This window comes from Lacerta agilis, chromosome 14 (assembly GCF_009819535.1).
Source record: "Lacerta agilis isolate rLacAgi1 chromosome 14, rLacAgi1.pri, whole genome shotgun sequence".
In the NCBI taxonomy this organism is placed as follows: Eukaryota; Metazoa; Chordata; class Lepidosauria; order Squamata; family Lacertidae; genus Lacerta; species Lacerta agilis.
In genome coordinates this window covers 37949065-37966556 of record NC_046325.1, presented here as the reverse complement: position 1 = coordinate 37966556, position 17492 = coordinate 37949065, and the positions used below count along the sequence as shown (strand labels likewise).

General features: G+C 42.8%; 1 protein-coding gene across 1 annotated transcript in view; it reads right to left on the bottom strand.

The window, feature by feature from the left end:
• MYO1D (myosin ID) overlaps positions 1 to 17492 on the bottom strand; it is a 157577-nt gene that overhangs the window by 63649 nt on the left and 76436 nt on the right. Inside the window, 3 exon segments of the mRNA XM_033170700.1 lie at positions 12620 to 12724; positions 14718 to 14862; positions 15382 to 15605. Of these exon segments, the coding sequence (XP_033026591.1) occupies positions 12620 to 12724; positions 14718 to 14862; positions 15382 to 15605 (474 nt within the window).

Genomic DNA, 17492 nt, shown 5'->3' with positions numbered 1-17492 from the left:
TTGCCATGGAAACCATCTTTGAAGTCAGCCTGATCGCAGTCCTGCCTGAAGATGGTTATCAGAATGGCACAGATAACAGCGCTTAGCTGCAAAAGCTTTAACAGAGCTCTCAGCGTTTTCTCCACTCCTGGGCTTAGGCAAAAAGCAACCCCCCTTAACAGCTTTCCCTTTCTCTCTCTGCCTCCGGTCCTGTTCGTCCTGCAGCCTCCCAGTAACATAGTCCAGATTCAACTGGCTTGCAGGCATGGACTCCAGCGTTAGGGAAAGAGTCTCATAACTGGGGTCTAGTGAGCTCAGAAGGATATAGACCTTTTGTTCCTCTGAAAAAGGAACATTCAGCTGTCTCAACTTGTTGAAGAGTGCCAGCATTTTGGCCACATGTTGACGCACACAGCCTCCTTCTTGCAAACGTAACTCAAACAGCTGTCTAGTTGTATGAAGTTTGGCACCAGCTGACGTTCTTTGAAACACACGCTTAAGACACTCCCAAATTTGTGGGCATTAGTGGCAGCGTCTATGTGCACCATCAGCTCTTCCTCTATGCCCATGACTATGTGAGCAGTAGCCCTCTGGTCTTTCTTAAGTGCTGCAGCAGCTTCAGCAGCAGGGGCTTGAACTGGTGGGCTCTGAGTACAAGTCCAAAGATCTTTAGCAATCAGAAAAATCTCCATTTTCTTGGCCCAATCTTGCCAGTTCTCCCATCCAACCTTGGAAAAGGTGGCACGAAACTCTCATGGGACTGCGCCATCTCCCCCCTGGGGCTTGAGGTAACTCACGTGGCTGCAAACTCAGCACTCGCCTCTCAGCTCCCAGCTCCGGAAAACGGCTTCTCTTCACCAGCGAGGTTTCCCTTGCTTTGTGCCTCAAAAGCTGGCACAAAACAGTCCTCCAGCTGGGCTATCGGCTGCCGGCCCCGCAGACATGCAGACCTCCCGTCCTGGCAATCAATCTCCTCAGGACGCCTCGCCATCAAAGCGTAGCTTCTTGGCAATAAAGCAATTAAGCCATTAAGCCATAACCTGTTTTGGATAGTGTTGATATTGGGTCATAAAAACTTTGACCCAAGTAGTGCTGCTGGCCGGCACTGCAATCAATCACCTTTACGATCGTCTCCGACATCAATGGCGCCCAGGCACACTTCTGCTTCGCCCTTAGCGTTCTCCAGTTGCAGAGTTAAGCACAGCGTCACGATGGCTTTTTAGGTCTGCTTCTCCGTGGCGTCGTGAAATAACTTGACAGACGCCAGTGCTACTAAACTAAACTAGACTTTATTTAGTAGCACACACACACAAGTCCTCCAGACTTGAGCTGCATGCTTGCAGCAAACTAACATTCAGCAGTAACACAAAGCAATAAGGCAGAAGAATGCAGAGAAGGGGAAAGTGAAACCAAACCTCCCCTTTTCTAGACAAAGGAAAAGTGCCCGTATTACAGTGGGCAAGGCTACACTCCCAGGATCAGAACGCCTCTTGCATCATTAACTCTAAGATGCCAGAAAACCTGACATGCTCTTATCTTCATGACTAGCCATGCATTTCTGGACTCAATTCAAGTTCTAGTTCTTTCCTTTACAGCCTTAAGAAAGGGGTGGGAAGCCTTAGGCCTGGGTGCCAAATGAGGCCCCAATGCCTCTTTATTTGCCCCTCAGACTTTCCCCAGGTGATGCTCCCAGGCCACACCTTTCACTGGTCCTGTTTTTCACCCTCAGTGCTTTTGCCCGGATGGAATGTATCCCTGAACTCCAATAATGCCTTTTGCTCGCCTGGATGGAGGGAAGAGCAGGGTGTACGAATGTGTGTAGAAATTAGTCTATATACAAAGGTGATGTTTACGTTTGTTGCTCTGCCCATTTTTGCCTCTGGCTTTGTCTGCTGCTTGCATGTGGCCCTTGAAAGGTTGCCCCAGAAGAGAATGCATACTCTGGACTGAAAAAAGATTCCCCACTCGTTCCCCACTCCTGCCCTAATGGCTTGGGACCTGGTTAATTCTCTCCTTCAATCAGTATTGGGGGTACTGCTCCAGATTCCCAAGCTGACTAAATTGCAGCTGGTGAACGAGAGGAACAGTGCATAATGTCATGGCATCAACATCATGGCATGGCCTCCCCCTAAATTTTGTTTTGCCACCTAGTCATGAGGCTTTCTGGGTGGCTGTTTGAGCCCCTGCTATTATGCAGTGCAATAACTCCCACTTTCTGTTAATTGGTTTATGGTAGGCTACTTAGTTTTTCAGATTGATTTCACTGAAGATTTTACTGTTTTGATTATGGCCATTGCGAGGTACCTTGGCTTCACATATGTACAGCATCTATGTAAACTATCATTATCCGGGAACGCCCTGAAGATGTCAACTCTGGATACCTTTTGTAACAGGAAGACTCATGCCTTGCTATGACAACTCTAAAGATAGCAAGCGGCAGGGCATTCTGCTGTGTGTGTGTGTGTGTGTTTTGGGGAGTGTGTGCGAGAGCAGAACAGCACCATTTCTAAATCACCATTACATTTGTAATGCTAGCAACGTGAAACATACTGTTTGCTAACAGTTTCCAAAATGGGACTGAAACCATTTCCATCAGTGAAAGGAAACCCACTTGTTACTACTTTTACAGCTAAAGGCTCTAAATTTGAAATTAATTGAGGATGCCACTGGGATTCAGTAAACCACAATTGAGTCCCCTGCTGAGAAATGCACCATTAGATCAGTTTTTCCTTTCAACTTGCTATTGACAGACATCCAGCTGGGCAAACGGAATAAAAATGATAGTTCAAAGCATAGCCTTGAAGACAGGTTGCCTATATCTATCATCTATCTATCTATCTATTCCACATGGCTGGATGTAGCAGGAGGAGAAAGAACAAAAGACTACTCCAATGGATTTCAGTAAGAGATGGTTTGGAATGCAGAACAAGTTTCCCCACCCCCCAAAATCAGAGGGGTATATTTTTTTTGTGTGTGTGTGCACATGTGCATATGTACAGAAATCATTTTCATTAAAAAGAAGGATAAATATTAGAAGAACTGTTCACTCTAACTAATGAGAATAGGACAAGCAACAATGCATTAATAATAATAATAATAATAATAATAATAATAATAATGTGTCTACAGTTTTCTAGGTTCTGTATAATTTAAAAATAAAAACAAAACCCAGCTGCCTGTGGAGATAATGATGAACAAGGAAGCCCTCTCCAAGGCATAAAGCCTTTCTGACTTCATCCTACTGTTTGGCAGGAGCCCAAATTACACAAGTAGCATCTCCCTTATTAGTAACCAACTTCAGTCCTTCAGACAAGCAGCATGCTCTCTTTGAGTCAAATAATCCCTTAAATCTGTGCAAAGGTAGGACACCTAACCCATTCCAGGTAGCTTGTCACTTGTATCAGTAACTCAAAATCAGTTAAGAGATTTAGGTGTCAAACACAGAGAGCAGGCAATGCTCTGAAGAACCATCTAGCCAAGAGATGGCAGATGGGAAACTAGGTCTTGTCTTCTGCAGCAGTACTAATTGCCAGTACACACTGCGCGTGCCATATATTTATGCATTTAACAGCACCATCTTCAACATGGAAAGCTCCACTACATCAATCAGAAACACAGAAAGACAAAGAAGAGCAAAGGTAAGCCTTGATTCTCTTTGATTACCATTTCTTCCATTGCTATGAATAATCAACACTTGACTTGCTCTGTCCCTGATGCTTCAAGGCATTCACGAAGATGGGTTTCCTCAGCCACTATGGCCAAGTGGAAAATGTACTACTAACAAACAAGTGAAACACTTGTGTGCTTATTGATTGCCATAAACAAACAGCTGCTCTGACCATGTCAGGGGATTGCCTTCTTCGCTTCCAACGACAATCTTCAAAGTCTGTTACACTGTTTAGTCCACAAGACTGAATATCTCACCATGATTACTACCATCCACACACACACGGTAAAAGTGTCATTACCTTAGGTGATTTCACAAGAGCCACTAAGAAATGACTAATTATTTTAAGGATGTGTCCCATGTTTGTGGAGTGGGTGGGAAGAAGGGAGATGAAGCCAATGCTGTATCAAGTGTACAGGCTAGCTATTATGGGATGTATGGCTCTGAAGGCCCTACCTATCAAGTTCCAGTGGGAGGAGTTATCCTTGCTACAGAATGTGCTCCAATGTAATCTGGGAAATAAAGAACCTGTTCAGTAATTTCAGTGCGTCTACTCAGAGTATGACTAGCATTTGATACAACCATATAGGTTATGGTATAAAAGTTGCAGTTACAGTAAATCTACATGGAACCACTGATTAGTTTCTCAGTGGAACAGAAAACTGAGAAACAAAATCCTTGTTTGCCAATTCAGGTGATGCAGTTGATGCAATGAACCAGTACCTGAGATCAGGACTGGACTGGGAGAGGATCAGTAAACAGAAACTAACTCCAAACAAGCAAACAGATACTTTGGGTGAATGGCTTGTTTACCCAGGGAGACAAGATTCAGTCTGTTCTGGGCAGAATTGCACGACTGCTTAGGGGTCAGATTTGTAGCTTGGGGGTGCTGTTAGATCCAGTCTCATCTCTGAAGGCACAGGTGGCTTCTGTAGAACGAAATGCTTTTCACCAGCAACAATTTCACCCTCCGGACTACCCTGGCCATTGTTATCTATGATACGGTAACAGCAGCAGTAGTAATCTCAGACGGATTGTCATTTAACTGGTGCTGAAATGTTGACAAAGTAGATTGCAAGAGCATCTCAGAAACAGCAGACCAATTTATTAGATCAAGCATTTCAACTGATATTATAGCTCTAGCCCAGTAACTAGCGTACACGAAGAGTGCCATGAAAGCAAGAATGTATTAACTTTCTCTTAAAGTCAGCATCCTGCCTTGCACACACGGAGCTGTCCTTTGTACTGAAGAGAACAGGGAAACTCATGCTGAGTTTTATATGCACATCAGAGGCCCCATGTAGATTTTGAGCAAAGCAGAAATGAGTATCTTGCCCAGTATATTTGACTCATGGTAAACCTGCAGAATTTGAGACCAGAAGGCTAAGAAGTATCTCAAAGCCATTAAGTTCCAAGTTTTCTACTTTAATGCAACAACAAAATCCAAACTATCCAAACTCAACTACTCGACAAGCAGAGCTGCCAAACTGCACTAAACGCCTGCAAAGCAAATGGACTCCAGTAAGTGAGCCAAGTTGCTGATCTTTTCTTTCCACTTTGCAACAAATTAAATCTGTCCTCATCATCAGAAATAAATAAAAGGGTGGTTCTTTATGTTCTTGACAATAACCTTTCAAGATTCTAGAAGCTTGCTCGCCCATATTCTTGTTACGTTTAGAAGCACATGTCATTCACTCTTTCAACCTGTCAAATCTTGCCAACTTTGTACAGAATGTGACAATTCTAGCTTGGTTCTCTAATGTCACACCCTCTAGCAATTCTACTATAGCTAGCTCTACCCGGGACAACTAATCAATTTGAAGAGAGAGAAGCATCACATTCAATAGGAGACTTCCCCAGAAAGAGATCTGGAAGGTGGCTGTTTATTGGGTAAAGAGATTGGTTAAACATATACAGTATGAAAAAGCAGCTTGTGCAGGAAGGTATGGCATTCCTTTCAAAGGTCTTTCTTGATACCAGCTGACAGTCATAAGGGCAAGATGGCATGATGTCTGTTGGGTAAAATAACCCCCCAGCAAGTGCGTAAAATAAAGTTTCTAAATCATGGGTTACTAATTATGGGCAGCTGGTTCTTGCAGGAATCTGGAGGAAAGTATTGGAAAACAAGGAGGGTGCTAGAAAAGTGCATCATCTCAGGAATATCTGATTAAACCTTAAGTTGTTCAAGGGGCTACAAAACCACTTATTCAAACACGACAAGTTAAGATACACAAAGGTAGTAACAATGAGTGTTGGAGATGCCATACAGAAATTGGTACATTTATACATGTTTGGTGGCACTGCAAAGAAATTAAGAAATTTTGAGAAATGATTTATAAAGAATTGAAGAAGATGCTCAAATATTATTTTAAGAAAAACCCAGAATTATTTCTACCAGGAATGCTAGATGATGAGATCCAAGTGAGAGACAGAGGTACAGTGGTGCCCCGCTAGATGAAAATAATTCATTCTACGAATCTTTTCGTCTAGCGGTTTTTTCGTCTAGCGAAGCAGCAATGTAAACCGCGGTTTTCGCTAGACAAAAAAAAAAAGACGAAAAAAAATCGTCTTGCGAGGCAGCCCCATAGACTTTTTCGTCTTGCGGGGCAGCCTCCCGCTAGACGAATGCCTTTGTCTAGCGAGTTTTTCGTCTTGCGAGGCATTCGTCTAGCGGGGCACCACTGTATATTGATGTACGTGACAGCAGCAGCCAGATGCCTCATAGCGAAAAATTGGAAAAGTGATAGAATACCTAGTAAAGAAGATTGGCAAATCAAAATGATATCATATTACAATTTGGCAACAAAAATAGGGGAAATTAAAGGAATAAGTGAATATAAATTGGAAACTGTTTAAGGATTATGTAACAGGTTTTGTAGAAAAAGCTGATCTCTTGGCAGATTTGTGAAGGCTCAAACAAATAAATATGGGAAAGGGAAGAAATACAGGTATACATAAGAACAAAGAACCAAAAAGCGCAATATAGGAAAGGCTGAAAGTCATCACGGGGTGGGGGTGGGGTGAAAGTAATTTTCTCTTATATATATTTTGATGTACCGTAATCTTTTTTCTCATTGTTTCTCCAGTTTCTCTTTTTGTAATTTCCAAAAGATATCAATAAAAATTTATCAAGGGTAAAAAAAAGATACACAAAGTCGGCCATTTATGAGTTAACTCAGATACTTATATACGTTCCATTGGATGCCAATTTTTAAATTTGAGAAGCAGCTCATGTGGGACAGAGAATTCTTATTCATCCAGGCCAGTAGTATCTTTATTTTTCAATTACTTACTTACTTTATTATGAACTAATGAACCATTTATATGGCTTTCAACAATATTATTTTCTGGGTGACTCAAAGAATTAAGAATAATAGCATACTCTATGTCAGGGGCTCTCAAACCCCATTTCTCACTTGAGAAGCTTAAAATTACTGAGGCCCACTTGGCAAAAAGTGGCACTACAGGGGTGGAACCAGTCACAAAATGGTGGCGGACGGAGGCAGAGTTTGGCACAATCAGCTGGCAATTACCAACATCTTTTCCTAATTATAGCTAATCCCTCTTTGGAAATGGTTAAATTCTTTGCCTAGTGATTTCCTTGTGGCAAGGAGTTGTATAAGCTTTCCTCAAACTAAGTAGACTTTGATTCTGGAGGTATTGTGACAGCCACTCCATTTTAGGCAGAATATGCTGATCCAGAGTCTCTAAATGGAAAAGGATTTATTTATATTTTATTTTATTTTATTGCTTTCTCCCCTGTCCCCATGCATCTCAGAGTATTTTTACTCATCTCCTGAATTTCTTATCCCCTTCTCCATTCACACTTAATTTGCACATTTCCTTCCAACAGTGTTTCATCACTTCTTTCTGCTCTTTATTTACTTCATCTTCCTACAGCAGCTTTCCTTTTTTATTCCCTTTTCTATTCCTAATTTATTTTTATCTCATTTTGCTTCAAATTAACCACGTGTTTCTCTTTCTAATTTCTTCCAGTGCAGTCTCTGGTCCTATGCTCTCAGGGGGAGATTTCCCATCCATTCTCCCCTAAGCACCCAATATTCCACTTTCTAAAGCCATCACTTCTTCTCTCTCATTTGTTGTCTGTAAGCAGAAAAGCAGCCTGCTTTCTGCTTTGCAATTCCCCTAACCTGGCCACTTGACTAAGCATCTACTTAGTGTTGAGACAGTGTGCCCTGCATGCTGATCAGTACAAAGCAGTTAACACCATCACTGCTGTTTCAGTGGTGCTTCACACTTTTAGCCGCAATAAGTAGTGACACCAGTGTTTCCCCAACATACCAATGTAGGAAATGGGAAAAGCAGAGATACATCCTTTAAAAACATGCAGGGACATACACCAGGAACCCCCAATCAGCGGCTGAACAGCAGGTGCTCGCTGTGAGTGTGAGGAATCTGTGCCTGCCTTTTCCTCTTTACATGTTTGCAGAGTGTGAAGTTATTGTTTGTTAAATGGAGAGGACAAATGTAAAGGGCAAGGACAAAACCTGACAGGGATGAAGAAAGGGGGGGGGGTGAAGAAGGGGAACTGAGCAGACAGTGCAAAAAACACTTGGCTTTGGCTGTTAGGGAAAGGCTGTGGGACTGATGTGAAAAAGCGGGCTGTTATCAACATACCATAGGAAGCAGCATAGCCAAATGCATTAAAAGAAAGAGTGAGGAGAACAATAGCAGTCGAAAGAAGACATGCTTATGCAGAGCAACGGAGACTGAAATGGAAATGAAGAGTTAGAGGTAAAAGCAGGCATCCCCAAACTGCGGCCCTCCAGATGTTTTGGCCTACAACTCCCTTGATCCCTAGCTAACAGGACCAGTGGTCAGGGATGATGGGAATTGTAGTCCAAAACATCTGGAGGGCCAAAGTTGGGAGTGCCTGGGTAAGAGTGAAAAAGAGCCTTGTGATTTCGGGATTGAAGGCCAGATTTTGCTTGTGGCCGCTCTTTTTATTATTAATTATTATTATTATTATTATTATTTAAGTGATTTTTACGCTGCTTCTAAAAACTGAAGCCCTTTTAAAGTGGCTCACAAATAATGATGACAAAACACAATAAAACAGCATTACCAATCCAACCACTAGAGTCAAACACCAACGATACATTTTTAGCATCTAAAAGTGAATAGAGCAGCATAAAAACAAAACAAGCATATAACACCCAGCCAACCTGCGCCAGTGGATACCACAGTACAGTCGTACCCTGGTTATCTAACGGAATCTGTTCAACTTCCAAAACGTTTGGAAACCAAGGTGCAGCTTCTGGTTGGCTGCAGGAGCTTCCGTTAGAAGCCACATCAGACGTTCAGGTTCCAAAGAATGTTCACAAACTGGAACACTCACTTACGGGTTTGCGGCGTTCGGGAGCCAAGGCATTCAAGTCGCAAGGCGTGTGGGATCCAAGGTACGACTGTACTAACAATGATAAAAGCAAGTTTAAAACCCACACAAGCTACCTAACCAAAGGCTGATGGAAAAGAAACATTTTTATGGCCTGCCTGAGAGAAAGCAGTGATGAGGCCAAATGCACCTTTTGTGGGAGGGAATTCCTAAGGTAAGCTGCCATCACAATAAAGGCCCTGTCTCATATTTCCACCAGCCTGACTGTATACTACTGGTGGGTCTGTGAGCAAGACCTCTGTGACTGATCTTGGGGCTTGAAGCAGTCTCATATGGGTGCCAGTGGTCCACCAAGTAATTTAGTGTCAAACTGTTTAGGATTCAGAAGCAAACAGCAAGCCAGTGCAATTGATTTTTAATTAATAAAATTAATAAATTTAATTTTTTAATTAATTAATTAATTAATTAAATTCTCTTTTCAAAGCAAAGGTAAAGTTTTACGGCCACATAACAGTTCACATGTGTACAGGGGCAGAGCAATGATTTCTCAGAGTGCTGCTGGTGGTAGAAAGGTTGGGGAAAGATGCCATATTTGTCTTAGTCTTTAGGCTGGGTGTGGGAAGGAAACTTTCTGTGCCCTATACAGGCTTTCTATTTCTCCCTGATGTAGCCCAGTTGCTTCATTTATTTATCCTTTCCTGCAAAAACACAGTTTGAAAAAATAAAGAATGCAAACAGAGCAAAAATAATAATTGCATAGCCAATACAGATCTGCACAATGTACTCAAAGCACAGCATTATTGCTTCCTGGAGGCAAAATCTGGAGATGTGCATCTTGTGAACACACATTTTTGTACTCACATCTGTGGAGGGATCCCATTATCAATAAGGATCTATATCGCCAATCACAAAAACCTTTCTGTTTGGCAAGTACGTTTTCATTAGAGTTTAAACAAATCAGAACCAAACAAATCTTTTGCAACTCGAAGGGTAAAGGGCTTTGTTACATTATGCTTTGAAATCTGAATTCAGGAAGGATGTGAGAAAAGATTTAAAGAGATTTAAATTATGTAACACAGAGAGGGAAAATACATTCCAGAAAACTCCCTGACAAAGATGCAGCTTGTCAGTCCTAACACAAATTCAGATTGAAGCATCCTTCAAAGCAGGTACATGCAAGGGATTTAGAGGCACTTAAGGACAGAGAGCAGATGAATTCTCCTTTGCTCATCATTCTTCTACCTTGCAGGGAGGGGGAGTAATTACTATACAGCAGTATTTGCACTGATCCACACCCTTCCTAAATGTCAACTGAATAAACCAAGGAAGTATTTTACGGACCTCTGCTATATTCTACATACACCCAAGCTGAATAAAATACTACCAAACCCAAGAAATGCCCTTATACAGACATTGAACTTAACCATAATTAAATGCTACACACAGTTAAGGATTAGCCCCAAATTGGGATGTGAAGCTATGGTTATGTTGTTATATCAGCACTGAGCAAGCCACAGTTAAGGCAATTTTGTGTTTTCTCCAGACTCCTTGCTTAAAAGGGGAGAAGCAGGTCATCCTCCTACGCCATTTGGGGGCGTAGGGTGCGGTTCAGCAAATTAAACCATGGGTTCACAACACATTTTAAATGATAACCAAGGTTAGACAACAAGCCAGGCTAGTGCAAGGCAAACACAACCCTGGCTGATCATGATTACAAAATCAGAAGTACCCTATACATTTGCCCTCTCCTGTTGCATGTGAGTCCTTCTCCCTTCCATTTCTGGAGCCAGCTATGGTTAGTGTTACATCCAAACAGATTTCAACCCTAACCATTTTTAGCTCAGACCTGAATTTACTAATCTGGTTCTAACAACATCTCTAAACTTAAGAGTGACAGCTAAATGTGGTTAACACTGATTCATATATATATATATATATATATATATATATATATATATATAGTGCTAACCATGTTGATTCCCAAAAGAGAAGTGGGGGAATTTACAACCTTGATGGTAAGAGATAAGAGGGGAAAGGAATATTCAAATCTCAGGTGGGTTACTCATCTAACCTCAGTCAGGAGAACATGCAGTATTGTGTCTGCACTGGCCGGCTATTATTGGTGCCATCCTCAGTGAAGGGATATATATTTAAATTATGATGCAGTAAAAACATCAGCAAAAACATCCCTCATTAAAAACTGAGGGAAGCAGTACAGTACTGATTTCAATCTCTTTCTAAAATAGAGCGGGAATGGTGAAGGAATGAAGTGTGTTCTGGAAGAGTGGCTTCACAACTAGAAAGGCCTCATTCCTTATTGCCGCACACCTTGTTTCAAAATGTGGGGGCACAGAGCAGGGCCTCAAATAAGAATCTTATGAGATGAGCAGATTTATGTGGGAGTTGGTGCTTTCAGGTACCATCACTCTAAGCCATTTAAGGCTTTAAATGTCAAAATGGAAATTTTGAATTGTGCTTGTAAACTAACTGGCAGTCAGCTTAGTTTGTAAAGAAAAGTTTCCATGGGCATGAGGCAATTGGCAAACAAGGTTTTGCATTTCACACCAGTTGTAGTTTCTAGATACGTTTTCAAAAGCAACATCACATGGAGCACAATGCAGTTAGTAATGCAATCTAGATTCTTTAAGGGCATGAAATTTAACTGAGTACAGGTCATGTTTTTCCAGGATTGGCCACAGCTGCTGAATCAGCCAAAGCTGCTGAACGAAGTGCCAGAGGCCACAAAAGATAACTTGATCATCCAGATTTAAAAGCACTTCAAAGATGAGAACATGATCCTTTGGGAGGGAGGGCAACCCCACCCCCAATGTAGAACAGGTTGAATCTGATTTCCTTGCTCAAGTGTATCATTAATCAGCCATACTTTGGTCTTATCTGGACTGAACCTCAATTTACTGGTCATTATCCATCCCATTCAGAATCTATTTAGGACCTTGGCAACGTCACCTGAAGCAGATGGGGACATAGAGCTATACATCATCACCTTACTGGTGATGTTTCACCCCAAAACTCCAGATTTCTCAGGTTTAGTGTGTTTTAAAAGCATAGGGTTGGAGGAATGGGATCCTGCAAAATTCTGCAACATAAAGGCCAAGGAATCAAGCAGCTCTCCCAAGCAAGTTACCCAGGACCAAAAAGACACGATGCCTGCACCAGAACAAAGGTGCCTGTGAAGAAGCTTTTTAGTATGGATCGGCCCTTTACATTTCAAAGGAGATCTCCCTGTAACTTTGAGCTCATCTGCTTAACACAGCAGAGCTGAAGAACTATTGCAAAAGTGGATCTGCTCAAAATGGACACAAATTCAGCGCCCCAATATATTCTTTATTCTATTCACGTTCAACCCATTTTGAACTTATTTGCAATAAATTTTAAGTTCGATTCCCCAAATCCCCACCTGTTTTGCTGACCGTTTTCTCACTTTCCTAGCTCTAAATGCCATCATCAGAAGTACCCCTTTTTGAAATATTTTTTTTCTTTTTTTTGTATTTCCTTTACCTGAGCTTCAACAATGTAAAAGCTTCTTGATGAAGCCCTCCCCTCCCCTTACTTTCCAGAGGCTTTCATCGTCCTTCTGCAGCAGTTGCTGTGCTTACCTTGCGGACGTGAGACGAGAAGAGAACATTCATGAACTTGTCTTTTCGTTTCAACTCATTGGCAATGGGGACGAATGAGCCTGCAGCCTGAGGGTTATCTGGATTCTAAAGGAGCAAACGGGGAGACAAGCAGGTAATTTGTCTTCATCATTAAAGCAAGGGCAGCAGCATCTGTACCATTCCAGGTCAGCCAGCTATAGAAGTCTCAAATATACATTTGTAACAACACCGCAATTGCTATCCTTCACCACAAAGACAGCATTCCAAGCCCAGCACCTCCTTGATTCCAAAGGTTGCAGTTCTTAAACAGAGACTATGTTAGAGCAGGATATGTTAGAACTCCTCAGGTAAGAGAAAGACATCAGTCTTTTAATTATGGAGTTGAATTCCCTAGGTTTTCTGAACAAGGCAACAAATAAAGCAGGCTTCCTCAACCTCAGTCCTCCAAATGTTTTGAGATTGCAATTGCCAGCATCCCTGACCACTGGTCCTGCTAGCTAGGGGTCATGGGAGTTGTAGGCCAAAAACACCTGGAGGGCCGAGGTTGAGGAAGCCTGAAATAAAGTGTCCTCCTGAATAACAGCTTTGGGGGATCACAAGTGGGGAAAGTGTTCATTGTTGCAATCTGGCCCTGCTTGTTTCCCATAGGCTTGCCACTGTGAGAACAAGACAACAGGTTGCAGGAGCAACACTGTTGGTTGCTAGACCCTGCCAGTGTTCCTGCCTTCGACCTGCCTTGCTTTCCTGCCTTGTTTTCCCTGCCTGCGCTCCTGACCTTCCCAACCTACGTACCTGATCCTGACCTCACCTGACGCCCTGCCCTGCTCCCAGCTTCGGCTACTTTGGACTGTCTCTACCCTGAACCTACGAACCACGGACCGGACTAGGACTTCGCCTCTTGGGTAACCCTCGGGACTAGCACAATCACAAAAATAACATAATAAATGTGAAGTGATATCTACAACATGTGGTTCATTATTAGTGGTCAATGTATAAGTTCTTGGTTCATGAATTGGTTTAAGCAAAGGGCAAACAGGATAGAACAGTTTTGTTTGTTAGGAAGAAAAGAGGGGGGAAGAGGGGGAAGGGGGAATGGTAAGTGGGGTGAGGTTGGGTGGCTATGCTACTATTTGAAGCTAGGATTTTTGCCCCAATATGCACCACTTTATATGCTTCTGTATATCTGACCATTTCCCTGTACATTTATTAACAAGTTATGTAAGCACGGATCCTTAGACCTCACTGTTTTCTACCACCCGTTGCAAGAACTGCTCATTTACTCATATTCTCTGCTTCCTGTTGCTTAACCAGTTACCAGAGGAGCTATCCATTTTTATTTCACAACTGCACGACCAAGAGCTTTTGGTGATGTAACGACTTCCAGAGGGGTAGCTATGGTAGTTTTGTGACACGTTAAAGACTAACTGATGTATTACAAGTTTTTGTGGGATCACCCCATCTGCATGATGCTGAATTATTTCAAACGTGTGTTGGGGCAGAACTTCTATCTGTTTAATTCAGTCTTTGGTAGCATTTTTTACAAGGGTATTCTCAACAGAAGTTTAACTTCATTTGGGGCTCATTCATTGATTCCATCCTCTGACTGAGAAGTGAAAGCCCTTCTTCTAGTTATAACCATAGTTGAGAAAAGCACCTACATATTTCAAAGGAGGCCTTGGTGTCTACAGGCAACCAATATAGGAAATCGTCTGGAACCACGTGTTTAAAATAACCACACCTTCCATTTCCAATTTTCACACTAGAATAAATTCTGAAGATTTGTATACAGCTAGCTTGCCTACTTTGTTTTTAATATACCTCACTTTCTTTAAAGACTAGACACAGTGGACTGGTTTGCAGGGTGAGATCTGACAGAGTTCTGTAATAGTTTTTTGTTGTTGTTGTTGTTCACTGACTAAGAAAAAATCAATTAGGGCTTGAATTAGAGGAAAAAGGGACAAGGATCGGAGTTTAAGAGGAAAAGGCTACTTCTGCAAGGAGTAAAGAATTGATAGCATGGGCCTTGGTTATCTACTTTTTATCTTTGTGGTATCACAGAACGCAATGACTGACATTTTGTGTGTTCTACTATACTTACCAATGCAATGTAGTTGCCCTGCCAGGCTCTTTGGATCCCCATATCACTTCGGTGGCCCTTCAGCACTTCCACTGCTGCCACCTTTGCCCTGATCTGAGGCACATCCTTGGGGGGAATGCTCTTGATGAGTTCGTGCGCCCTCCACCTGGAAAAAAACCAAACAAACCAGAAGCAATTGCACAGGGATTGGAATATACGATTGCCCAATTAAATAGTTATCAGCATTTTCAAACAAACAATTCTGCAATCCCAATCACCAATTGATTGGCATAACTAAAAATAACCACAGTCTGGCTTTGTTCTGCGGCCGCCACATCCTTAAATGGTGCTTGCAACTTTTTCAAATACAATACAGTCGTACCTTGGTTTTCGAACAGAATGCGTTCCGGGATTCCATTCGACTCCCAGAACCGTTCGAGAATCAAGGCGCGGCTTCCGATTGGCTGCAGGAGCTTCCTGCAGCCAATCAGAAGCCACACCAGACATTCAGCTGCCAAAAAACGTTTGAAAACTAGAACAATCACTTCTGGTTTTCCGACTGTTCGGGAGCCAAAACGATTGGGTTACAAGGTGTGCGGCTTTTGAGGTTACACTGTACCTGGCAGTATCAGGTAATGTTCCTGTTCCTCCGTAGCACAAGAAACAGACTGCATTCGATTCCTACCTGTGATAGATTGCCTGCAGAGCCTCTTCAAACCGCCGCAGCACTTTGGGTGGGGTGGGCCATCTCACATGCTTGCCGTAGCCTTTCATAGACTTGACGTTGTTAAATCGCTGGGCGACCTCGCAGATATACGACTTCACTTTGTATCGGCGGTAGCACTTTATGATCTTGAGGGCAGCTCGGGTTCTCTTGTAGCGCAGGCGAGCCAGTGTGCCCCTCCAAACCTACAGAAGCCCCCGCAAGAAAGTGAGGACAATAAAAATGGGGGGGGGAGTAGTTTCCTTCTTCCTACTCAATATTTCATGTATTGCTAAGAAGTAATAGTGCAAATGGAGCATGCATTTCACAATACAGTGATACCTCGGTTGTCGAACGTAATCTGCTCTGGAAGACCGTTCGACTTCCAAAATGTTCAACAACCAAGGCACAAAGGGCGGTCGGCAAAGTCAATGGGGAAAATTGAAAAAAACGCAGCGGAAGCCATTCAACTTCCAAGACATGTTCAAAAACAGAAGCAATTACTGTGGTAGCTTGGTTCTCGCACAGCTTAGTTGTCAAACAAATCAGCTCCCAAACACCACAAACCCGGAAATAAGTGTTCCGGTTTGCAAATGTTTTTCGACAGCCAAATGTCCGACGCGGCTTCTGCTTGAGTGCAGAAAGCTCCTGCAGCCAATCAGAAGCCACGCCTTGGTTTTCGAACGGTTTCGGGAGTCAAACAGACTCCCGGAATGGATTAAGTTCAAGAACCAAGGTACCACTGTACTTCTGGGTTTGGGGCGTTCAAAAACCGAAATGTTCAGCTTCCGAGATGCTCGAAAAGCGAGGTACCACTGTATACTTGAGTATACATGCCAGACGGCACCTGCCACTTACCCCACCAGCCTTTGCTTGTATACATACACAAAAAGAAGCACTGTGCAAGGAGCCTTGTATACTTCCTATTAAATAAATAGTCCAGATCCTGTACCAAGAAGCCTGATTTACAAAAGCTATGTGAATTATGCAAAAACAATCACATCTACATAGTTTATTCTGCTTCGATTAGGCATGGAGAGGGGCAAAATGCTCTTCAGGACGTTGAAGAACTGCTGCTTGGAAGTCCCTTAGGACCCACCCTACTCCTCTGATGGTAAATCATTTTAACTGGATTTAATATTGCATTTTCACATTGCCACCACCTGCCCTGGGTGGGGAAGAAAGCTAACAAATAGTAACAATACGGAGTTCTACTGCCAGTGCTCCTTTGCCATGCCATGCTGCAGAGTTAATTAATTTCGTGGAGACAGAGTTAGAGAAGTGCCAACCCAGTTCTCCCTCTATCATTATTTATATTGTGCCACTGCCAGACATGGCCCTTGATGATGTAGTGTATCAAAAGACAGGCTACTGCTCCAAGCATCTTTCTATCTAAATCCCAATAGGGGAGGAGAGGTCAAGGTGATGGGGTAAACAGACAAGCGTAGTCAAGTGGAATCAGGCTTAATTTTGTTTGGGGATCACAGAATCATAGAACTGTAGAGTTGGAAGGGATCCCCCAAGGGTCATCCAGTCCATCCCCCTGCCATGCAGGAATCTCAACTGGATCTAGGGATGAGGACTAAGGGATCTATAGATACTGCCGCTTAAAAACACAACTATATAAACCAGAGGATTATGTAATACAGTGAGGACAACAGGGACCTGTCTCCTAAGGATAGCTATTCTGCTGTTACATTTATTTACAGCAGGGGTGGGTAACCTGTAGTTATTGGCCTATTTCAAAAGTCATCTCCACATGCTCAGGTCAGCAGCAATAAGCCCCTTCCCCCAGTAGTCCTCTGGGCACGGAAGAAAAGGCAAAGAGGGAGGGGGGAATGGGTGGCCCTCCCCACACTGAGCCTTGGCTCCACCCACTGCTTGAAGCCTGGGCAAATTGCCCCTGAGCAAAATGTTGCCTAGACCAGGGTTTCCCAAACTTGGGGTCTCCAGCTGTTTTTGGACTACAGTTCTCATCATCCCTGACAACTGGTCCTGCTAGCTAGGGATGATGGGATTTGTAGTCCAACAGAGACCCAAGTTTGGGGAACCCTGCCCTAGACAAGATAAAGGTTGCCCAGCCATTATTCAGA